The sequence below is a fragment of the Trichosurus vulpecula genome, chromosome 3 (genome assembly GCF_011100635.1).
Source record: "Trichosurus vulpecula isolate mTriVul1 chromosome 3, mTriVul1.pri, whole genome shotgun sequence".
Classification (NCBI taxonomy): Eukaryota; Metazoa; Chordata; class Mammalia; order Diprotodontia; family Phalangeridae; genus Trichosurus; species Trichosurus vulpecula.
Window position 1 is genome coordinate 223,821,117 of NC_050575.1, and position 26,166 is coordinate 223,847,282.

At 38.1% G+C, this 26,166-nt stretch overlaps 1 protein-coding gene across 1 annotated transcript in view; it reads left to right on the forward strand.

Annotated features, from left to right (window-relative positions):
• Positions 1-26,166, forward strand: part of CRIM1 (cysteine rich transmembrane BMP regulator 1) — a 248,835-nt gene that overhangs the window by 195,355 nt on the left and 27,314 nt on the right. Inside the window, exons 9-13 of the mRNA XM_036752195.1 lie at positions 3,488-3,644; positions 8,328-8,449; positions 10,955-11,170; positions 15,815-16,030; positions 19,472-19,693. Of these exons, the coding sequence (XP_036608090.1) occupies positions 3,488-3,644; positions 8,328-8,449; positions 10,955-11,170; positions 15,815-16,030; positions 19,472-19,693 (933 nt within the window). The remainder of the gene's footprint in view (positions 1-3,487; positions 3,645-8,327; positions 8,450-10,954; positions 11,171-15,814; positions 16,031-19,471; positions 19,694-26,166) is intronic.

A 26,166-nucleotide genomic window follows, 5' to 3' on the forward strand; every position in this document is an offset into this window, starting at 1 on the left:
GAGGTGGATGGCTGGAAGAAACTGAGAAAGATCCAGGTCGTGGAGAACAGGTAAGGTACAACATGACAGGGAAGGTTAAAGGCAAGCCACTATTCCTAACATACTTAACATACTTTGAATTTAACTCCCTTTTCATGCTGAAATTGCCCTTCAGCTTGTGATCCCTTCCTCCCGCACAATTGGTGATCACATTTACAACTATGACATTTTATAGATATGCTTTTCTCACAACTCTGCAACCTCCTAATTAATAAATAGTTGGGCTTTGTCAGTGAGGCTAAGTCTAAATGGCAGTAGACCACCTTTTCTCTAGGATTATGGCTATCCCTAAAAATAACAACAGTAATTGTATTTAGCATTTATATGTGGCTTTCTGTTTTGTAAAGCACTCACTTTACAGACATCTCTTGTCCTCACAATGACCCTGGGAGATAGATGTTATTATCATCATCCCCATTTTTCATATGAAGAAACTGAGGCAGACCAAGGTCACACAGCTGTGGAGTATCTGAGGGTGGATTTGAATTCAGATATTGATTCCAGATCCAGCACTCTTTCCACTGAACTGTCTAGCTGTCAGTAAAGTATTATTATTACTGGTGTAAATTATTCTTGTCTCTCTTTTGGACCAGACATATTGTGTTAGGCCTGCTCAGGGTAGGAAATTATTTTAGGAACTTGATTCCTAGTGATTCTGATTTTACCTCCAGGTTGAAGATCTGCCCTGATCTCCCAAAAGGCTTCTGAGTATTTTCCTGCAAGCTAATTCAATTGGCTACTGATTTAGTAGAGCACCTACATTAATTCACATCTTCCCCTTCTCCACTCCTATTTAAATCATCATAATCTGATCTGGAAAGAAAGAGAATTTGTGTTTTGAAGTTTTCAGTTCTTCTTCATCATTCCCATAAGGAAGAGTGGAAGAACTGTGACCTTTCAGATTTTATAATTACAAATTTTAAAATGAGCTGTCTGAAATTTTGCATTCAGATATGCAAATTAGCAATCAGTAGCTGCACAGAAATTACATGGGCCTGTGGTTATTCTAAATATATGTGGCAAAAGACTTTTGCTGGGGGGAAAAGAAAATTACATTATTATAATATATATTTCATATGCATATGTGTATATATATCAGCTGTCTTCCATTTTCCTTTTTCTAGGTGGGGGGAACTCACTATTCAAATACTGAAAATTTATATTGGTAAAATATAGCATCTAAAACCTTCATCAGAAAATGGCCATCCATTTTGGCCCCTTCAGATTAAGGTTAAGATGTAATTTTTTTAACCTAGTTAAGACCATTGTACAAACACTTTGTTGACTAGTGCCATGCACAGCCTCCTAAAGCAGCTCATTCCATTTTTGTTTTAGTATAAATAGTGTTCAGGTTTAACGAAAACTCCTTTCATGATGAGACTTGCAACCTCCTCCCCAAAAGCTATTAATTTTTCATATTTTACATGAATATCTTGGCCTTAGGTAGAGGTAATCACCTGTCCTTTTTTGAAAGCATAGGCAGGGGGAGCATATAAACACACAATACATGTAGGCTAAAGGCACTCACCAAATGCTGTCATGGCAAATAGTGCCAATACCAGTAAAGATTATGTCAAAAATCTCCAAATTGACATTTCTTGTAAAGTATGTAATTTTAAAAATAAGTGATTAAATTATTGGTCAATAAATAGTTGATTCCATTTCATCCAGTCTATACCTGAGCAATAACTCTGTCTGCAGTATGCTTCAAAAAGATCAGCCTGTCTTCACTTGAAGAAATAGGGAAAACCTACCATCCCTATTGCATTTTTTGGTTAGTTTTAAGTGTTAGTAAGTTTCCCCTAACATCAAGCCTAAATTTGCCTCTTTGCATATTCCACCCATTGTTCTTAGTTCTTGCCTTCTTGGGCCAAAGAAAACAAGGTTCTTTCTTCATGCATGTGACAGCCTTTCACATATTGAAAAATAACTACCACATCCTTGAAAATCTTTTCTTCTTAATGTTAAAACATCTTCAGTTCCTTCAGTTAGTCCTCATGTGGAATGGTCTCAGGTCCTTTATCACCCTCTAGCTTATCAGTGTATTTTCTGAAATGTGTTATCCAGAATCAGCCAATCAATCAATCAATACCCATTCATTAAACACTGACTATGAGGCAGGCAATGGATATAGAAAGGCAAAAATGAAACAATCCTTGCCCTTAAGGAAACTTGTGCTCTTTGAAGAGAAACAACAGATACACATTTAAATAAAGGACAAATAAGACTCCAGAATACAACGCTATAGATGTAATCCACACCTCCCCTAATTTGTACTTCTGAAATTGATTATTTGAACCAAAGGCTAGACTTACGTTTATCCATATAAATTTCATCTTGTTACATTCAGCTCAGTGTGCTAGCTTGTCATGATCTTTTTTTAACCCTGGCAATCATTATATTAGATGTCCCTTTCAGCTTTGTATCATCTGCCTATTTGTTAAGTATGCCATCTATGCCTTTATCTTAGTGATTAAAAAAAGTAGCACAAAGCCAAGCACAAATCCCTCAACCACTGTACTCAAGACCTTCCAGGTTGACATTGGGTCATTAATGGCCACTTAGTTGGTTCAGCCATGCAATCAGTTCTGAATCAATTGATTAGGATTACTGCTAAAACTATATCTATGATATTCCCCTGACAATAGCTTAGCAAGTCTCTTAAAAAGAAAATGAGCTTAGTACAAAATGACCTGTTCTTGCTGAAGCCATGCTGAGCCATGGAAGGTAAACTTCCTTTTCTAACCATTCACTAAGCAGCTCTTTAATGTCATTCTAGAATTTTGCCAGGAATCAAAGTCAAGTTCATTGGCCTAGAATTTACAGACTCAATTCTCTTCCTTTTTTTTTTTTTTGGAAGATCAAAGCATTTGCACATATCCAGTCCTGTGATGTTTCTTCTATGAAAAAGGTCATTGATACTGGCTTAATCAGTCATCTAATCTGATTGCATTACAAATAACTCTCAGGATTCCAGAATGGCCAGATTTTTTTTAATGGAGAAAAAGTTGTTGTTTTTTCAAAGAAAGAAAATTGATATAGAAACCCATGCCATTTTTGCTGGTATCTTAAGTAACATTTGTCACCCTTTTTCCTGAGTACCAGATCCAAGTGTACGTTGAGGGTGGGGAGGAAACTATCTTTTATAAAAAAATTAAAAAATAGATTTGTCTCAGACTAAAATTCGGACTTTGACATGTAAATAAATACTATAGTAGTGAGTCATATGTGCAGTAGATAGCATGATGGGAATCTTTCCAACAATTATTGTATAATGCTAATACTTGTACTAAGATCTTTAAAATGCTCAGGGTCAAGTAATTTCATATCAGTTCATGGAAATTTTAATTCTTAGAATTTTAGAAGGTATTTGGTAGACATTTCAGTTTGTTCTTACATCTTCCACCATCATCTGTAGAAACCTGTGCTCTTCATATGTTCTTCACAGGGGAGGAGCTGTGTACCAGCCTCATACGAGGTTGCACCTTGGATTGTCCCTTTGGTTTCCAAACTGATGCCCAGAACTGTGAGATATGTCAATGCCGCCCTCGGCCTAAGAAATGCAAGCCTGTAATATGTGACAAGTATTGTCCATTTGGATACCTGTACGTATTTCAGTTCAGAAAGCTTGATTATTATTACCTGTAAATCTATCAAACTCTCAGATCCTATTGACTTTAGTTATTTCGTACATGGTTATGAGGAAAACTAACGGTATGAGGGGAGAATAACATATCCTCATTTTGTTCATGATTTTTAATACTATTTTAAAAACTTTTTTCCTTAAGATTGCAATTCCCAAATAGTTCAAGTATCTAACAGGAGCTAAGTTTTCTTTATTTTTTTTCTTTTCTAGATACATTCCTGAATCATATTAATAACACTGACCTTAGAATCTGTGCCATGGGAATACCTAATAGCTTAAGGCTCCTATATAATGAAATATATATCATAGGATTTAGAGTCGGAAGGGCTGTCATAGGTCCAACCATATTTTAAAGATGTGGAAATTGAGGCCTAGAAAGGTAAAGTGACATCCCTGAGGTCATAAAGGCAGTAAGTGACAGAGCCAAAATTTGGATCAATGCTCTCTGGCACCAAATCCAGGGCTTTTTCTGCAACACCTTAGATACCTCTCATAAACCTCCATTAATAGAGTCCAACAGAGAATTTCCTCATGACAATTCAATTCAGAAGGCATTGTTAAGCACCTATTTTGAAATTCCAGTCTAGTTAGGATTATCACAAGTGTTTATCATCTTCATTATCCATGTTATGGTACTTTAATCTTTGCTTAAGATGGTTTGACAGTCATTTAAAAATAACTGTCATATCTTCCCTGACCTTAGTGAGAATCTTTATCTTGGTTCCTTTGAAGAAGTCATAATTTATTTTCTTGGCCTAACAGATAATCTTAAGAATCTGATCGAAGATAATAGCAGAACTTTCATTTACCTTGTATTGAATAGCATACCATGAGATTCAAAACCTTTGGAGGGGAAAAATAATCAGAAATCTGGCATTTGTTTCTTTGATTATCCCACTAGCTAATTAGGATTAGGCATAAAGATGGTATTTTTAAGTCCTTGCTAATTTTGTTGTAATGTTATTTGCTTTGCTGTTTCTACCTTTTCCTTTCTCAATCTTTCTAGTTGTCTTTTACACTTATATTTTTAGCTCAGATCCAATAATAAATTCAAGAGCCTCTTCCCCTTATCTTTGACCACCTTTCCTATCTCCAGCCATCTTCTCTAGTCTGCCTGTAAGAACTCTCATTTAAGGAAAATGAAAAAGTCATTTTAATTCAGTATTGGATAATGATGATGATTATTTTTATACCAGAGTGCTTTAACATATATTATAAATGGGCATTTCATTAAATCCAACACCTTCATTTGTACAGATGAGGAAATTAAAGCCCCCTAGAAGTTAAGGGACTGACCCAGGGTCACTCTATTATTGAGTGTCCAAGATAGAATTCAAACCTAAGTTTTCCTGACTCCCAGTCCAACATTCTTTCTTCTGTACCACCCTGCCTCTTTAGTATGACATAGTGGTTAGAGTGCTGGGTGTGGCGTCAGGAAGGTCTAGGTTCAAATTCTGTCTCTGACACATACTAGTATTGTGGCCCTGGGCAAATCATTTAACCCCTGTGCTCTTCAAGCAACACCCCAGGACATACAGGTTAAGTCATAGACAAATTCCTGACTCCCTTAGTGGAAGGAGTTATTTCATTGGAGATTTCCCCCACCCTGATGAGCTCAGAGAGCTCTTTAATGTATTCACATATGAAGAACAATGCAGTATGATGGGCAAAGGACCAAATAGGGAGACTGGACCTGTGTTCAAATTCTAATTCTTACACTAACTAGCTAACTATAATACCTTGGGCAAATTCCTTCCTATCATTGAACCTTTATTTCCTTACGTATTGAATTAGGGGATCAAACTAAATGACATCTTAGGTCCCTTCCATCTCTAACATTCTTTAATTTGATAAATTACATTTTAGAAATCACCGGTGTAAACCAATGTAGTGATACATGCCTCTAATACCTGCTACTAGAGGGGCTGAGGCTGGTGGATCTCCTGAGCTCAGCAGTTCCAAACTACAGTGGGGTAATAAGCTGATTGAGTTAGGTCTAGCACCAATATAGCAAGCCCCTAGAATCAGAGTCACCAGACTGCCTTATGAGAGATAAAATGGCCTGTATCAGAAACAGAACAGGTTTCATGCCAACTTTATATTGGGATTGAGCCAATGAGTGGCTGCTGTACTTCCAGCCTGGGCTAGAGGGGGACATCTGGTCTCAAAACGGGGGGGGAGCACAGCTAGGTAGTGCAGTGGGTAGAGCAACAGCCCTAGAGTCAGGAGGATCTAAGTTCAACTCTGGCCTCCAACACTTACCAGCTGTGTGACCCTGGGCAAGTTACTTAATCACAATTGCCTCCAAAAAAAAAAGAAAGAAAAAGAAAAATTTTCAAAGCAAAATGTGCACATGGATAAAAGAGCATCGCATATACCTCAACTTTCTAGAGTTTATCACAGAAAGTTTGTTTAAACATCATCTGAGTAGTATGATAGGTAGAGAGCCAACTTTGGGATCAGAAGGGCCAGGGTTCAAGTCTTGCTTCTGCAGCATACCTACAGGGTAATCTAAGTCAAGTTGCTAAACCTCTCAGAAATTTGAAAAACTCTCCAGGGCTATAGGTTGCAGAAAAGGTGCCAGTCTGTGTTGGTAGAAGTCTCTTACTTAGAGCTCTATACACAGATGAAAGCACAGATTGCCATAAAAATTAACAGCAGCAACACAACCATTGCATAAGATGGCTCTGGTAATGCTACTTCCTAAACAGTCCCAGTCCTAGCAGGAGCCAGCTACTTCAGTGTAGCTGTCATATCTCTTTGGAGAATAAGGATGCCTTCAGATCAAACCCACATCTCCACAAGAGGTCTTTTAAGAAGAAACACTACATAGGTTTTGTGTCCCTTATTTTAGTCATATCAAGAGATGGGTCCCCTGCCCATGGTTCTATATGGCATAGGGTTAAATAGGGTGTATACTTCGTGTGCACATCCTTCTAGAGGGAAGGTCTGGCTAGAACTTAGATCTAGGGACTGAAGATGACATCAACCATAAATGCCCCTTAGGAATATCCGTAGGGTTCCCAGGACAATCAACATTCAGCAAATACTCCTTAGAGTATTCTGAAGCTCCTTGAGACTGGCCAGTGATGACACAGGTTAATTCATTTTTAACACATCCTCAATGACAAGTCAACCTTCCCATTTCCACTTCTCAGTTCTTTTAGAAGAATTTATCTCTGATTATAAGAAGAGTGGTACATCTTCCTCTAACTGTCTTCTAACAATAGTTTGGCTAAGATGAGATAGGGAAGAATAGTTGGATTTAAGCATTCATTAATGTGGCTGCTATCGCAATCATATCTAATATTTAGATAACATTTCAAGTTCTGTAAGGCATTTTTACATAGGTTATCTCATTAACCCCACAACACCCTGTGAAATAGGTGCCCTTTTTACTCCCATCTTCCAGATAAGGAAACTGATTCTCAGAGAAGCTAAATGACTTCTCCACAATTATACAGTTAATATCAGAGATAGAATTTAAACACAGGTTTTCCTGACCCAAGTCTTAGCCACATCATCTGGCATGATGAGGACACTCCCCTTGTCCAACCATAGTCAATTCTGTGGCAATGATGTTTACATGAATAATGTACCAGAACTCCTCCTATCAGTATGACATAGGAAAAATAAAAAAAAAATAAGAGTTTCAATTAATCTTTTGAGGAAGCAACGCCATTATCCTCTTTCATATTATAAGAAATAGGGTTTTTTACATAAGGACTTTAGACCTTTTTTTCCTTAAATATACACATGTAAATACTCAGAATGGTGATATATTCTAATCTAGTCTTGTAGGTAAGTTAGGTGGTGCAGTTGATAGAGTGCACTCTTTGCAATCAGGAAGACCTGAATAAACAAGTAAAAAATAATATTCTTTCCTAACTGCTTTGCCATGAGTTCTTGTTTCATGTGGGAGTCTGATAATTAAAGAAGAAAAGAAAAGAACTTAAGAAGTCATAAGTCAAGTTAACATTTATTGAGCATGTTATGTGGACCTGGATACTGCCCCAGAAAATGGCATTTCCAGAGAAGTAATGGAATAGTGGAAAGAGCTCTGGACTTTAGAATCAGGACAGCCCATGTTCAAGTTTTAGCTCTGACATTTACTAACTAAATGAACCAAGGCATTTACTTGCTAGACTAGTTGTTAAGAGAGGGCTTGGTAAATGCTCATAAAGAGCTTTATTAATTTGAGCTATTATCATATTTAGTATTTGCATTTTCCACTAATATTCAGGGCAAGGTTTTTTTTGCTGATATTAAAACTTTCATTAATTTCTCAAATTTCACAGTCAGACTAGGTGGGGTGCGTGTTGCACTTTAATTAATACAACAAAAGCAAGCTCTTGGCTTCCACTGTTCTCAGAAGTGGCAGTGACGAAGGTCCTTAATTATCCATCCTGTTTATGCAACTGTTTACTCGTCAGTTTTATATTGTGGATACAGTTCTCCTAATTGAAAGGATTCTCCCAGAAGCATAGTCAGAATTTTCCCTGGAGGTTGTAATGACCTGTGCCTTCAGAATGCCTGTAGAGCAATAGTAGTTTCATTTCTGTGACCTCGGATTGAGCATTTGATCATCATTTGAAGTGTTTTAGGTAATTTTCTGACCTTTGACAAAATTTCAATTATCTAGGAAGAATAAGCATGGCTGTGACATCTGCCGCTGTAAGAAATGTCCTGAGCACCCATGCAGTAAAATTTGTCCAGTGGGTTTCCAGGTGGACAGTCATGGTTGTCTTATCTGTAAGTGCCGAGGTAAGTCTGAACACATCCCTGTTGTTTTCAAAGCAACCAAGGATTCCTTTTTTTTCTTTTTTAAAGAAAGACAAAAGGGGGAATGTGTTGTATTGTTAATGAGACATGTTAAGTGAATGTTTCTTCCACTGAAGTTTAAGTCACTTTCTAAAGGAGAAACCTTTTTAAGTTTTCTTTATTTCTGTCTTCTTAATGTACCATAGGCTTAGGAAAGAATTTAAAACAGTATTTAATTAACAAGCACATTTACCAACGTAGTCACTTTCTTAGCATCTCACTTTCAACTCTACTCAAGAATTCTAGCTTTCACCTTCATCACCATATATAAGTCTATTTAATCAGGGACCTATTTAACTTTGATATCTCATATATCTGCATTTTCATCAGTGTGGTCACTGCCCCCACCAGCATAGATCATGACTCTTACATTCCTTCTCGTTATATCCAGTTCTTGTATTCCCATAAGTCTCATGTAGTCCCTACCAATTCCTTCCCTTTGATGTTTTTGTTTTTGTTTTCTTCATTATTTCGGGGATACTAATGTACCGTTTGAGTTGTCTGTTTGTCTCTCATTCTTTCTGTATAAGTGCACCATTTCCTTTTATGATCATACATAGATCCCCAATGAATTCATTTGTGCCATTTCTTGTGCTTAAGTTTTCACTGGTAACAGGCCATTACATCCCCTGTGTTTCTACTTCTACTTGACAAAAGATAATTGATTTCACCAATATGAGTATTCCCTCTACAAGTAGAAATACAAATTGCTCTGCATCTTAATAGATGTTTGCTTGAGTTGCTTTGGGCAAAAGCAAATATTCATCAGCTGATGACCAGCCTTCTGGTGATTAACTTCTGGTTCTCAAGCTGTAGGCACAGTCTATCCACAGGTCATTACTCGAAATCTTTCCACTTTAGATCTTGCCAGATCTTGGGTTCCACTCACATAGCCTTTAGAAACCCAGGGTCACCTTCATACTTCCATTTTCTAATATTTCTAACAAGCACTTATTAAGCCCCTACTATGTGCCAGACACTGGACTAAGCACGGATGATACAATTAATAAAAAGAAAGGCAGTCCCTGCCCTCAAGAAGCTTATCATCTAATGAGGAGAGACAACACACAAAAAGAGGCAGGAAAGCAGGGGTCAGAGAGGACAGAGCATCAGGTGGTACCCAGCATGGAGGCAACTTATTATATGGAGTTGAAGCCCAGACATAGCAGCAGAGGTCATATTGGAGTGAGTCATATGACAATGAGGTAACAGAAGGAGATGTTAGTCAGTCCCTGCTATGGTTGATAAGTGTCAGGCTGTGCCTTTAATAGCTCTTGGAGGATGGGTATAGAGAATCATTAGACACTCCCACATAATTTCCCATAAAGGTGGACTTAATGTGAAAGTAGTCTTTCACTAAAGAAGTATGTAATTAAATGTACACATGCAGAAAACTAAAAGTGTCCGCTATCTGATATTCCCTTGTCCTCAGGCTTCCTCTCCTGAAGTTTTTTCTTCCTAAAAATCAGTATTTATTAAGATTTCCTATATCCTGGATCCTTTTGGCATCCTGGTATACCCTGTAGACCCCTTTTCAGAGTAGTATGTTTGTATGCTAAAAGCAAAATACCTAAGATTGCAAAAGAAACCAATTATAGTGAAATTCACGTATCAGAATATTAACCAGTCAAGTTCAGTGGCCCCAAGTTTAAAACCTCTCCTGTAAAGGAAGTGAAGTTCATACCTTATTCCTACAGTTACCCAGAAAAATCAGTTTTGTTATGTCTTAGGGAAATCCATTTTAAATGACCAGCTAATCCACCAAATAGATTCCTTTAGGAAGAACTTTTTGAGCTCCTTGTGGAAATAGGTACATTTGATTTTGAGTGGGAGAGAGGAAAGGAGGGCTCAACCTTTTAATATTAAAATTAACAAATAACAGCAATGCTAATATATTATAGGGACAGCTACGTGGCTTAGTGGATAGAGTGCTAGGCCTAGAGTCAGTAACACTCATCTTCCTGAATTCAAATCTGGCCTCAGACATTTACGAGCTGTGTGATCCTGGGCAAGTCACTTAACCCTGTTTGCTCAGTTTCCCCATCTATAAAATGAGCTGGAGAAGGAAATGGCAAAGCACTCCACATGTGTGCCAAGAAAATCCTAAAGGCGTCACAAAGTCATCCCCAACTGAAATGACTAAACAACAGTGTATTACAGAAGAAGTGACCTTCTGTGTCTTTAAATTTTTGTGTATGTATACACAGACTTACACACACCCCCAACACTGGGGCACCCAAGGAGGCTTGAAATGACTCTTCCACCTCAGTCTCTTGTGCTATTACACTCTTCAGCTGGAAGGTAGGAGATATTGATCCACAGCTTCAGTTACCAAGGCTTCCCTAAAAAAGGAATAAGCCATTGAAGTTAAATTTATATATTATACAGACTTTCTTCCTCTGACGGAACTGCTTTTATATGTAGCTGCTTTCTCACTATCTTCTACAGAGGCTACACCTTCAGCATCCATTGGGCCCCCTGTGCAGACAGGCACTTGCCTGTCTATGGATGGACGACATCATAAAAATGAGGAAAGCTGGCATGATGGATGCCGGGAATGCTACTGTCATAATGGACGGGAAATGTGTGCCCTGATCACCTGTCCTGTACCCGCCTGCAGCAATCCCACAATCCGGCCAGGACAGTGCTGCCCATCATGTTCAAGTAAAACTTGGTTTCTGTCTTGTCCATAAGGAAATACTGTCTGCCTTATTTTTCCACTTATGTTTCTAGAATTATGATCTGGCTCATAGAAATAGATCAGATACTATATTCAGTAAGCTCTTATTAAGCACCACCTATGGTAATAGTGTTTGCTCACAAGAAACTTACCCTATTCTAAAAGGGTAGGTGCAAGGTGGTTTTTGCCTTGTTTTTATTTTTTCAGCAATAGCAACAACAAATGCAAGCATAAAAATTAAATGTTTAGCTAAATACAAAGATGACACCCAAAGCTGGTATGCTTTGGACTATTTGTCATGTACCCCCTGGCCATATGTAGATGCAAGGACTAGGGAGGAAGTTAGCAATGTGGTGCAACAGAGGGATGTATAGCACAATACATAGTACTGGATTTGGAAGCAGAAAGAAAGGAAAGAAGTAAGCATGGAGGCAATGAAGGAAGGATCAAAGGGGGAAAGGAGGAGGACATATATCAAGTGCTTTCTTCATGGCAGGCACTGTGCTTAAATGCTAGGGATATAAATACAAAAAAAAAAAAAACAGGGCAGTTGTTGCCTGGAAGGATCTTACATTTTAATAGGAAAACAAAGCTGTTTACCTTGGGCAAATCACTTACCTTTCTAGACCTCTTTTGACCTCATCTCTAAAATGAGGTGGTTAGACTTGAAGGCCTCACAGATATTTCTAGCCCTAAATCTGTGCTTCTCTGAGACCTTCATGATACAGTCTGAGGCCTGGTGAGAAATGAACAGTCATGGGACCCGCACTACACCAAGTTCAGTTCAGCTTTGAGAGGCCAGAGGCAAGATGATAGGTCAGTTGTTAAATGAGAAAGTAGAGTGCAAAAAAGGGTTCCAAATCACAAGGTATGTTCACAGGCCAGGTAAGTTTAATGAGCAGGAGGGAGTTAAGGGCATCTATGGGAATAGGCTGAGTGGAGAGTTCAGAACAAAGTGAAAGTCAGAAAAAACTAATTGCCAGTCAAAACAAAAGAAAAGGTATCAAGCTTCACTAAAGAATTTCTTTGGTTGGCACATTCAGTGTGCTAAATATTTTTACCAATTTTTGTTCTCCCCAATGATCCAAAACTATGGACATCTCCCACACATTCTTTGCCTCTTTTGTAGATAGGAAGGATGCATGTTGGGGTGAAAATGGACACTACTTATTTTTAAAAACTGTTCAGCTACTTGGATGTGTTTTAGAAAGGGTTAATTCATTTATATTGCTAAATGTTAACCATACGTTTTGCTAGTACAAATATCTATAACATCTACACGTTTAAGTCTCTTCTCTTCAAGTGATAGATCCAATCCTTCCAGGTGAGCCTTCTTTGTGGCCCGCAGATGACCAAGAGCCCTAGCCTTGGGTAGGACTCCTGGGACAGAGGCAGATGAGGGTCTTCTTGTGACCCTCACTAGGCTGGTCTGGTTGCACCACAGATTTGGGGATGTGAAGAGAGAGAGACCTGCCAGTGGACTTAGACAATAACTGACTCTTTATTCCCTGAGTGATATCCTCTTCCAACTGCTTAATCCTCATGCTTAATTCCTCTTGCCCCCAGTAGGGTTTGGATACCAGCTGTACTGGCCTCACATTCCCTATAAGGTCTTGAATCCTCATATGTAACTAATAAAGTGCTCTTAAAAAAAAGACTGAGTAAGCTTAAAATTTAATTTAACCAGGAAAAATGGTACTATTTTTATTTCTTGAAAAAGGATACTTAGAGGTGTCTATTTATAATGTAATCTTTTGGAAGGAAAAATCTGCAAGGTGTCCAGTTAATTCACCAACCCTTACCCCTTCCAATCCTTCTCTGTTTGAGTTCTTAATATTCTTGCCACAGATAGAGAAATTAAATATCTAGAATGTTAAGTCACAATGATAGTGATAAATACAGGCTCAAGAAAAGAACAGAGCAGATTCAAAAATTAAATTGTCTGAATTATACTTGTTAATGATAATCATGTGTGACTGATCTACTGAAAGGCACTTGACCTCTCAGTGTCCCCATGTCTCTCTAAGATTATAAGGTGCCTTACAATTGCTGATCTGCATTAATAGAGGGGGTTCCCTCACCACTAATGAAATCATAGGCTCAGTCCAAAAAAAAAGTTATAATCATAGGCACTACAAGTTTCTTTAGCCCCATTCTCTGTTAGATGGTGAACTACTTGAGAGCAAAAAATGGGGTTTGCCTTGTTTTTGGATCCCCAGTTCTCAATACAGTATCTGGCACATAGTAGGTACTTAATAAATGCTTATTAACTTACCTTGAGCTCAGCGTTTATGCAAATCTGCTATCTTTTTCATCTTTCACATTAATACTGGAAAGAGCAGATCTTATTCCCATTTTACAGCTGAAGCAACAAACACAGAGAGATTCTCTGATTTTATGAAGTATCATGCTCAAAAGTCATACAATGTCTAGAAAGGACTTTAGAAGTCATCTACATTAGCTTCCTCAGAAGGAAACTGAGCCACTGACAGGCTATATATATTATATATATACACACACACACACGTGTGTGTGTGTAATGTGTGGTATATACAATACTATATATATTTCACATATATAATGTACTGATATATATATATAGATATAGATATATATACATACACATATATATATGTACATACATTATGCCAAATAATATATTTCACAAAAATAGTTCCTTTCAAGGTTTATCTCTTGTGTATTCTTCTTACTAAAGGACCCAATCTTGTAAATCTGAAACACCAGTGACTTAAGGAGGACCAGAACGATTTACTTCCTGCCCCTTTCCCAGTCAGCTTTTAGGACCTATCTTTCTTCCTGGGTATTCCTTGTCAATTCCTTTTTCTGTTGTCGTCAGGATAAAAGAGTTGCTACTGAAGCTTTCCTAAGTTAGACTAAAGGTTCACCCACTGCTATTTTTTCCTCAGGTTTCCCTTCCTCTTTCTTACCCTTTCTCTTTCTGTTTTTCTTTCATATCCCACCTCTCTCAGGTCCCTCTCCTGTTTTGCCTTGAAGCAAGTTGTATAGGGGAAAGGGTTAGAAAGGTAAGGAAAACTGGAAATACACATGGCTATTTATTCCTATAACTTGACTATCTTTCCTCTTTTGTGTCAGAGTCTAGGAGCCATCAACCCTTAGTTAGAAAAGCCATTCTCTTTTCAAGGAGAATTGTTTTCAACTTTTCTACAGGTCTCCTTAGGAAGCCTTTTACTAATTCTCCTGTATGAGCAGTCAACTTTAAGAAAAAATGTTTCTCTCTTGGCAGCATGAAATGCCTTATTATAATTTGTCCATTCCCTTTCTTTCCTATCACCAAACCCCTATCTCAGTTTACACAAGCCAATTTGCATTCTAACTGTCTTCCCTTCTCTTGTTTGGATACTGAAATGTTGGATCCTTTCACACTAGATCTACTATTTACTAGTTACTACATTACATTATGTATTACATTACTACTGTTTACATCAGCCAGTATCATATTTCTGTCATCTTTAAACATGACCAAAGTACTCTCCTTCACCAGTCCCTATCTGTATCCCTGCCCTTTTGGATCACGATAACAAACGTTATCTCACTAACTAGGATTCAGCACTGACTCTCACTTTTGCCTTGCCATCATGACTACAGACTCCAAATTACATGGTCATGGTGTTGGTTGGTGTATAGAGTCTTTATTTTGCACTGTGAAGGGTTACAAGAATTGTGTTCGCTATGACGTGCAAAAGGTGTTTCTACCGTGTTCCAGCTATGTTCAACACTCGCGACCCTGTCTTGATGTTCTTATGCTATAATCTGTGAATAGGCTGTTCCCATCCTTCTTAGCTCCCCAGTGCAACTCCAGGGCAGCTTTCAGTACCTTTCAATATACTCCTAGTATTGAATCTCCTCCCTATCATCATCATCTCATTTGAGGGACAAAAGACTGAAATTGTCTCTGCTGGAGAATGATGGCAGTTATCAACAAGCTCTCAATTTTTGCCTCTCAGTGGTATCTTATAACAGAGGTCTAGCCTTCAATGTCAGTTCTCCGTCTGTTGATTCTGCGTGAACATTCCTATTCAGTTTGCTGGCAGGCAGTCTTAATTTGGGTGTACCCAATTTGATTACAGGACATAGTTCCAAGTTTTCAAATACTTAAGCTCCAGAAAGTTAATGGAGTGCACAGGGCATTGAGCAGGATGAAAAAAAAGAGCCAAAATTCTCTGAACTTTTTCTGGGAAGTTTATACAAGATCCAAACAGTTGATTTCTTTGTAAGATTTGCTAATCACAGTTCACCTCTGCAATCTCCTGAAAGTGATCAGTGTAATCTGGTTTGAGGAGGAAGTTATTTTATCTGTGGCATTAATTCTCTTATTACTAAGATAAATCATAAATCACCCTCTTTTTTTAGTATGATGAAAGGAACTTCTGCTCTCTCCTTCTATCAATATGCATGCTTATTATACTGCTATTAATTTCTTTTCTTGATCAAAAGAAGTTGAAAGAATTATCAACCATTTCTCTAGACTAGTGACTCATGAGCTGAAAAGCATCAGAATCTTCAAGAACTTCTGAGAACAATCTGTAAATGGCAATACTTCCTCTCTCATAACCTCTTTTGTTTTCATGTTATGTTTGATTTCTCAGATGAATTTGTGGTTCAGAAACCAGAGCTAAGCAGCCCGTCCATTTGCCACGCTCCTGGAGGAGAGTACTTTGTGGATGGAGAAACATGGAATATCGACTCTTGCACCCAGTGTACATGTCATAGTGGGCGTGTGTTGTGTGAAACAGAAGTTTGCCCTCCCCTCCTTTGCCAGACTCCCTCCCGCACCCAGGATTCCTGCTGTCCTCAGTGTACAGGTAACAAGAGTGTGCTTGATCTTGCCGATGAACTTGGTAGACCAGGCAGTTAACCATTTGAGAATATAAGCAGGGTCAGGTTGGAGATGTTGCCAAACCAATGCTAAAAAGAGAGCTGACTTAAATAAGGACTTGCACCAAGCTCAAATGCAAATGCTGGAGAGCATTAAGATGGCCATTACCATGCCTCCTCAAAGCATTCTTTCCTATGGTTCACATTCATTTCTTGGAATTAATGTAACATTGAAGAAATCACCATGTTTATGACTACCATTTATCTTGCTTACTATATGTCAGACCCACAAAATACTTAATTTCCAGAATAGGGCCATCAGCTTATCTTGAATGGTCTCATTCATATAAATTTATTTTTATGTTTCCATTTTGGATGAATAGCTATGCCACCCTTAGAATGTAAGAAAAATGGTACTTTGAATCCTCTAAAAGAAATACTAAGTTTATGACTCTACTAATATGGAACAAAGGAATTTCTTTATGTCCACACTTTTTGATTATCATTTAAGAACATTATGATGTTATTTCTAGATGAAGTTTAGAAAATTTGATATAACATAAATACAAGGAATAATTATATGATTGATTTGACTTTTTGTCAGATCAGCCTAACCATAACTGGACCTTAACACTTACCTTCTAAACATAGGTGGTTTGATCATTTCTCCATGAAAGAGCAATACTCATAAGCTCCTCTGTTCTGTTACTAAATTTATCAAGTAGCAGAACAAATTATTTTACTCTGTTACTTCTCATAGAACTTTTTAATATATCCGTGGGTCAGTACTTACAGGCTTGTTTATCTTAGCATATTAGTTCACAATTGCAACCTAACTTTTGATGGATAGTCTAAACAACATTTTTTTGTTGTCAGGGTTACCCACAGCAGTCAAGGTCTACTAGATAATGATAACGACGAAGATAATGATAATAATGAAAGTAAGATGTAAATAACTGTATTTCAAGACAGAATATGAGAGCTCATAAAAGTGATACAAAGTGCTCTGTTAGTTCCTGAGGAAAGGTTAAAAATTAATGTGTTTAAGTTCAAAAGAATTAATACAAGTGGCAAGCGAAGGTGTTTGGTCAGGTTCATTTTTTTCCTAGAGTTCAGTAAGTAGGTCTAGAATACCTTTTGTCTTTTTTCCTAGTTTTTGCTTTTTTCTCTATTCAGTGTTTTTAGGTGTTGGGAGAAAATGGGCTACAGATTGTAAATAATTAAATAAAGTAGAGAGTAAAAAGGTTTAAGATGTAAATCAAGTAAGTGTTGGAAGGACAAAAAAATAATGAGGGTCTTTGTGGAGGTTATGAATGGAGAAGAGGAGTGCTAGTGGATTAGATGACCAAATCAAATTTGCAGCTAATGTTCTATAGGGACCATTTGCCTGTTGAAATAAAAACCTTTCTCCCTCTTCTCCTTGGTTCTCTCAGTCTTGTGCTCCAGCGCAAACAACAGGGTGAGGTTTTCACTTCTGATCTTTTCTCTGACTTTGAGAGCTTCATGTTCCTTTCAAATAGTCACTCTGGCTCTTTTCCTTATTGTTTTACATCCTCTGTTCCCATCTTATTGCCTCTATTGAGTACTGAGACATAAGTTTATGGTGAAGTACCAAGTTTTTGATCTATGTTTTGTTTTAACTTCTCAGTACACAAAAAGTATAGTGGTGAGTTACAGGGTCCAGGGTTGGCAAGCATCATCAGTGACTTGCCATGAATGGAAAAAAAAGTTCTGACTCTTTAAAAAAAAAGCAGTGTTCAGTCCTCAGAACAAGAAATGATTTTCTTGACACTAAATGACCAGTTTCCACTCTTCCTCCCCAACTCTCCCCAAAGAAAAGTCACTGAGAAAGGCTATAGAAAGATGTTCAGATCTTCTACCTCTATCACTCAGACCTCTATATCTGAGCAGAAAGGTGAACATGGACATAGTGGTAGACTCCATGATGTGTTTTCCATTCTCTCGATCCTGTCTTCTTATTCCAGCATTAGTGCCTAATACTTAATCCCCTTCCCATTTGAACCTAATGGAGATGTGCAGAAATATATTCTAATGGTTCCTTTCTTGCCCCACTCTTCCCACAGGGAGGACCCAAAAGAACACAAGTCCTCTGGACAAGTAACAGCCGTCCAGTAGCATAAAATTATTTGCAGTGAATGTGACTTAAGGTTGCTCTAGTGTGCTAACAGTTCATCTCCTTTCATCTAACCTAAGCATTTCAATTCTTGACTGAATTAGAATCAAAACTATGAATATGATCCTCCAGAAGAACTATGCTAAAAGAATAGTCTATCTCTTTAGATTATATGTCTATTGTTTCCAAAGAGGAAATGTGTTTTATTGTTGCTTAGAGGCTTCTTTCAAGGAATAATCTTGACCCTGGATTTATTCATCAAAATAATCCCTAGGCTTTTCAGTAGTGGTGGCAATTGGAAGTACTCCCCTCCATAGGTATTTACTGTACAGATTCAAATCTTCCTCTTGACAAGATGAACTCAGAGGTCCTTTCCAGCTAGAAATCTATGTTTGTAGAAATCTATGATCCTGTGATCCAGAATGCTCATTTAAATTAGATCTTTCAGTGCTTCATCATGGCCAGATTTCTACTTGAGGCTTTCAGAGTGAATGTCCTGTTATCTTCAGTCAACAGTAAGCAACACAGTCTCTGTGAAAATCTTTGTGGGTGATGTGTTCTGCAAACGTATGATGTCCTGTCACTGTACCTCAAGACTGGCAGATCTTGGATCTCTTTGGTGTTGCAACTTCTACTCTCACCAGCCATAAGTGTTCTGTGCCTTAGGAAACAGCCTTCAGGAGCTACTATGCTGAAAAAGATTCATCACCTGGTGGCCATCCTCTCTGGGTGGTCCTCAAACAGCAGACTTGTGAATTATTGCTGAGTTTGCCACCTTACTGGGACCTGAAAAAACTTCAACTTCCCTGGCATAGCCTTGGAGAACCCAGGGGTCATAGAATTAGATAATTATAATCATCATAGATATTAAAGAAATTAGGCCAGGAGAAAACATTGCATCTTTGTTCTCCAGTACTTTCCTCTTCTCTTTCTAGAGTAATATGAAATGCTGAGCTTCCATAGACTATATACACCTCTCTCTATTTGGCCTCCTCCTCAGTAATTTAGATTTTCTATCACCTAACGATATGCACATCTAAACTTGAGAGGTTAGAGACATTTCTTCTTGGCCATCTGATGACCTAAAAATGCAGATTAAAAAATTGTCTTTCGGGCCTGCCTAAGTTGGCCTTTCTGTTTTATTATTTGAATATGCTTTTTAATATGTATACTCAGAGGCCTAAATGTTGGCCACAATCTTTATCAGGCAGAGTAAAGAAAACTCATTATGTCACACCATTAGTGGCCTACATCCTCTTATTTTCCCTGCTGACTTGTGTGTCCATTTTTCCAGATGAACCTCTTCAGCCTTCCTCATCAAATAATGAAAGCATGCCTAGTTACTGCAAAAATGATGAAGGGGACATATTCCTGGCAGCTGAGTCGTGGAAACCCGATGTTTGTACCAGCTGCATATGTATGGATAGCATGATTAGCTGTTACTCTGAGTCTTGCCCTTCAGTCTCCTGTGAAAGACCTGTTTTGAGAAAAGGCCAGTGTTGTCCCTACTGCATAGGTAAGACAAAGAAAAAGTCTTAATCTCTCTGAGTGGCTGTTGAAAATATATTAGCAACTACTGATCTAGTTGGGCTATTCGTTTGATCAGCTGGCACGCCATACAGGACAGAACAGAATTGGGAATCCCAATAAGAGGAAAAATTGGAAGAATTTCCCTGAGAAACTGTGTACCAGGAAGAATCTAAGATGTGCTCTCTCAGAATGTCACTGTAGTTTGAGGAGTTTGAGATCTGCTTATGTCCTTTTGCTATTTCTGGACTTTGAGCTTCATTTTTCAGAAATTCCTTTTTCCATCCAAGAAATACTTCTAGGATGAATACCACATTGTGGCCTTCTCTTCCTGAGAGAACTATTGAAATATGTATTTCCACCCATCCAAAGATCTATGATTTATTGGTGTGAGTATTCCTTACACCAATACAGATCACAAACTGCTCTCCCTCCAAGCATCCTTTATAAGTTTCTGTGACCAAAAGCATTCATCATCTGGTAGCCAGTCTTGGGATGAGCAACTGTGAATTCAGCTAAGCTGGTCCTTGACCAGCAGGCATCCAGGCTGTTGCCAGCCTGACAGTCAAAATTTTTTCAGCTTAATAGACTGTACCAGAAACTGTGCTAGCAAAGCCTTCAGTAATCCAAGACCACCTCCACTCCATGAGGAGGCATCATAAATTAGATTTTAGTAGAAACTTATATTATCCATGGGCGTATAGTAAGTCAAAATAGTGCTAATGTAGAAAACAATTAACCATCACTTTAATCTTCTTTTTATACTCTGACTACTATTTTTTCCACATCAGTTCCCTGACTGAATTCAATTCAATAAATACTTTTTAAACCCATACTATGTGCAAAGAATCATGCTAGGTAAATAAAAACAAAATATTGCCTATCCTCTAGAATCTTACATTCTGCCGAGTTCCCATAACCAAGCACTTGTAATGTGGCATTCCCCGTCTTGTGATCAATTTCCTGAAAATCAACAAAGTTGACTTGCAGAAGGCTTAGTGGTCACTGCAACAACCATCCCTAATCATAGGGAACAAGAATTATTCTGGAGTCTGGAGGGACTCTATCAATTTCCTGTGCCCTTCTAGTGAAATTAGACCAATAAGAACTTTAAAAAAGTAGCCCCTTCTCTAAAGTTTATCACATTTGTTTCTTTCACTAGGAAATCCTTCTGGCCTCAGTCATCTGAGAGATATTGATATATGTAAATTTCTAGAATGGTGTATAATGGGGCATTCAGATCCTACATAGGAGTAGAGTTCAAAATTAGGCTGTAATGTTCTGAAATGTAGGAAAGCTCTGTCATCTCTACCTACTGGCTGTCTGTAGCATTAGTAATATCAGTATGATTGCCATTCCCACATGCCTTTAGGATATTACTTGAAGAACAAGATGTAGCCTTTCTGGCCACAGTTATCCATCAGTTCTGATATTTCATATGAATGAAATAGAACTCAGAGGTTAGCTACCATTTCTCTAGGGACACCTCTTTATTTTCTGATATTCTTGTCACCATTTCTTCCAAGACTTTACATCTGCCCATTAAGATCACCTTGATCGATGACATTAATAACTAGCATTTATATAGTATTTTAAGGGTTGCAGAGTACTTTATAAATATTTTCTCAATTTATCTTCACAACAACCCTCTGACATTGGTGCTGTTATTCCCATTGTCTTTTACAGATGAGGAAACTGAGGCAGATAGAAGTTAAGTGTCTTGGCCAGAGTCACATAGCCAGTAAGTGATAGAACCTAGATTTGAGCTCAGGGCTTCCTGACTTTAGGTGCAGCATTATCTACTGTGGCATCTAGCTGCCTCATTATTTCAACAAGGTATCTTAGCTCAATATCTCTTGGGTTTCTGGGAGGTTTTTTAAGTGAGGCAGTGGACACGTTGCCTTTTGTGACTTGGATGCAAAGTCGAAACTGAATCTAATATTTCTGATGACAGAAACTTGTGATATATAAGGCACATGAAAGGTAATAGCACTAAGAAATGCCTTGCAGCTCTGAAAACAGAAAAGTTAATTCCTATGCATTCTTAATCATCATATTCTATCCAGCAGAAATTATCTCAACCCCTGAAATAGTTTGTCAGATACTGACAACAGGTGATTTTACAATCTGTTGTAGCTTTTGGTTAATTGTGATTGCTACTGGATCAATGAGAGGCAACTTGGACATAAGTGTGTGCGTAACAAAGGGAATACTATTAAAATTTTAAATAATATAGACAATTCTGTCTATGGTGTGTCAGTCAGTCTGATTTAAGGTAATTTCTAAATTTGTAACAGGAAGAAGTAGGACTAGCCCATCTCAAAGGCCCCTTCTAGATCCAATATTCGGGTGATTCCATGGCTTGAGTGAATACATTTTGTCACTGTTCAGCGGCTTCATTCTTTGTCTCATAATCAAGTTTTGTTTGTTTTAAATAAGACCTCCCTTCCCTCTCCTTTCTTTTTTTGTAAGTCAATTCAGTCTCTGTCATATCATGGAGGGAACAATGAATGTAAACTTTAAAAAGTCATTTTAGGAAGATGAGGTGTAGGAAAAATTAGAGTTCATGGCCAAGGGTGAGAACAAAACAAAATAGGGAAGCAAGTTCAGGATGTTAGATTCTAGTTGTGAAAATAGCAGGCATAACAGTAAATGTATGAACTACCTGAGCTACCTTTTATCTGACAATCTCCAAGTGCATTGTAGCTGTTAAGCCAGATTTTCTTAGTATATACACCAGTCTCTGGCAGCCCATTAGATATTTTTGAAAACTATATTCGGTCTTTCCGTCTGTAGTATATGATACTACAGTCTTTAAGGTATCCATCTGTGAAACCACTTGAATGGACAAAAGACTTATCTGGCCACCTACTCTCATTAAGTTCTGAACACATTAAAACTACAAGGAAAATTTAAGTTAAAAAAAGGAATAGGAAAAGTAAATTATTGATTAATCCCAGAAAAAAAATATAAATGTCAGTCAGTAAGCATTTATTAAGTACCTGCTTTGTGCTGTGTGCTGAAGATACAAAAAGAGGCAAAGTCTCTGCCCTCCAGGAGCTCACAATCTAATAGAGGAGACAGGAACCAAACAAATATATACAAGCAAGCTATATACAAGATAACAAGGAAAAAATTAAAATAGGGAAGGCACTAGAATTTAGACAAATGAGAAAGGCTTCCTGTAGAAAATAGGATTTTAGTTGGCACTTAAAGGAGGCCCAAACACAGAGATGAAGAAGAAGATCATTGCAGGAATGGGAGATACCCAGAGAAAATGTGGAGAGATAAAGTGTCTTCTTCATGGATCAGCAAGGAGGCCTATGTCACTGTATGTGGCAAGGAGTATATAATAAGACTGGAAAGGTAGGAGGAGTCTAGTTTAAGAAGGGCTTTGTATACCAATTATAGGATTTTGTATTTGATCCTAGAGGTGATAGGGAGCCATTGCAGTTTATTGAGTAGAGGAGTGATGTGATTGGACTTGTGCTTTACAAAAATCACTTTGGTGACTGAATGAAGGATAGATTGGAGTGGGGAGAGACTTGAGGCAAGTAGACCACCAGCAGGATATTGCAGTAGTCTAAATGTGAGGTGATCAGGGCTTGCACCTGAGTGGTGGAAGTATCAGAGGAGAGGAGGGGACTTATTGACAGACAGATTAGATATGGGAGGTGAGAGATAGTGAGGAATCAAGGATGATACCTAGTTTGCAACCCTGGAAGGATGGCAGTTCCCTCCACAGTAGTAGGGAGGTTTGGAATGGAGAAGGTTTAGGGGGAAAGATAATGAGTTCCATTTTTCACTTGTTGAGTTTAAGCTATCTGCTGGATATCCGGTTCAAGATGTCTGAAAGACAGTTGAAAATGTGAGACTAGAGGTCGGCACAGAGGTCGGGGTAAGATAGGTAGGCTGGGGAATCATTAATGTTATTATAATAATAATATCATAAACATCAGTGCTGCACTAAACAGCTCAGGGGTGACCTAAAATGTTTCACATAGTTGAAATCCAGTACCCTAGGGACCCAAGAGATACATCTGGAAACTCCACATGACCCATGAGGCAAATTTAGTGGCAATTCTGTTGTCCTCCTAGAACTCAGTTTCTTTATTCTCAATAAATACTCTGGGTAAAAGATCACACCATAGAAAAGCTCCTAATTTGATTTATCATTTCCTGATTATGATCAAATAATTTTATTTATGACAGTTTACTCCTCTTATCTCAATCTTCCCAAAACAGTAAATAGTTACAAGATGTTGGAGGATGCACGGGTCCCCCTAATGTACTCTGATTGCTATAGTCAGACACATGCAGAAATTACTCTTCTAGTAAGAAAACACAAGCCTATTCATTTGGATTCCACTTAATCAGTTGGGTTTATAAGTGACTAATCTTTTCAGCATCTTGATGTGTGTGTATGTGTAATATATGACATGAATGTCAGTCAAGCAAGCATTTGGAGTTGAGATTTGAGTTCAGATCATATCTCTGTGATTCTGGTCAAGTTACTGAACCTCTGTGCCTCAAGAGCTTATTCTCTGTCTATTCCTACACCAAGTGCTGGGTATAACCCCCCCCAATAAAAAACAGCCCCTGTTCTCAAGTAGCTTCTATCTGAATGGGGAAAACAACATGTACATAAATAAGAAAATACAAGATAAATAGAAAATAAATGGAAAGGTAACTTTAGAGGAGAAGGCACTAATACTGAGAGACTTAGATTTACTGCAAAAGGTAGATTTTGAGCTGAGTCTCACAGGAAGCCAGGGATCCTAAGAAGTGGAGAGGCAGGGGGAGAGCATTCCAAGCTAAGGGACAGCCAGGGCAGAAGATCTGCATGGGGAGCTTTAGAGGACGGAACTCCCTCCCCGACACAAACCATAATCCATCTGCGATAGTAGATCATTCCTAGGGAACTACTTGAAGCACAGAGGTTAAGTGACTTGACCAGGAACACAGAGTCAGCATCAATGAGCAAAATATGAACCCAAATCTTAATTCCAAGTGCAGAATTCTATCACTGCCTCCATAAGCAAAAAGTAGATCCCAAGGAGTTAACTTATATCCCCACAGTCCCAGAAGCAGTGAATACTCACAATAATAAGCTTTATAAATAGTAATACATACTCAGTTTTACTATGCAGATACAGAACAGCCATAGACAGGACTTATCTCAACTAGTTGAGGCATACACTAGACAGATAGCAAAAGTTACTCTGTATATAAATGGTGGACTTTAGAATTATGACTTGTTTAGTGGGGTTTTATTTAATCATCAGAGATAATATCATCCTAAAGTTCTTGAGGTCTGAGCAATTCTGACTTCTCATCGGTAAAATTTGCCATCATCTCTTGTTGGTAGTCTCACTTAATGAAGTTATTTAAAAGATGCAATCACTATAACTTGGAACAAAAAGGTTTGGTTCTTTCTGCTTATGTGGGGCATGGTAGTGTGGAAAAACTTCTAGACTTGGAGTCAGAAGACCTGAGTTTGAATGTTGGCTCTGACATTTTATAGCTGTGTGACTACAGGCAAGTCATTTAGTTTCTCTGAACTTCACTTACCACACTGATAAAGTAGAGATCCAATTCAATTAAACCTTTATGTATTAAATGCCTACTGTGTGCCAGGTAGTAGTGTGTGACGATCTGCGGGTACAAAGACAGAAGCAATTTGCATTCTATTGAATGATGAGTTACCATATTTACTTTCCTGGATTGTTGAAAGGCAAGTGTTTTTAGAAAACATATCTCTGTGTGTGTGTGTGTGTGTGTGTGTGTGTGTGTGTGTGTATATATATAAATAAAAGAGAGAGAGAGAGCAGACACAGGGTGAGTTGAAGATGAAGGGATGGGAAGATATCTAAAAGAAATAAAATCAAATTAAGGGATGAGAGAGGAACATACTGAGAGAGGGAGATAGGGAGAGATAGAATGGGGTGGATTATCTCCCATAAAGGTGGCAAGAGGAAGCAGTTCTGTGGGAGGAGGGGAGAGAGCAGGTGAGGGAGGAATGAGTGAACACTGCTCTCATCAGATTTGGCCTAAGAAGGGAATACCATACATACCCAATTGGGAATCTTACCCCACAGGAAAGAAGAGGGAAGAAGATAAAAAAAATGGGGGGGATGATTGAGGGGAGGGCAGATGGGGGTGGAGGTAGTCAAAAACAAACACTTTTGAAAGGGGACAGGGTCAAGGGAGAAAATTCAATAAAGCAGGATGGGTTGGGAAGGAGCAAAATATAGTTAGTCTTTCACAACATGAGTATTGTGGAAGGGTTATACATAATGATACACATGTGGCCTATGTTGAATTCCTTGACTTCTTAGGGAGGCTGGGTGAGAAGGGAAGAGGGGAGAGAATTTGGAACTCAAAGTTTTAAAAACAGATGTTCAAAAACAAAAAAAAAAGTTTTTGCATGCAACCAGAAAATAAGATATGCAGGCAATGGGG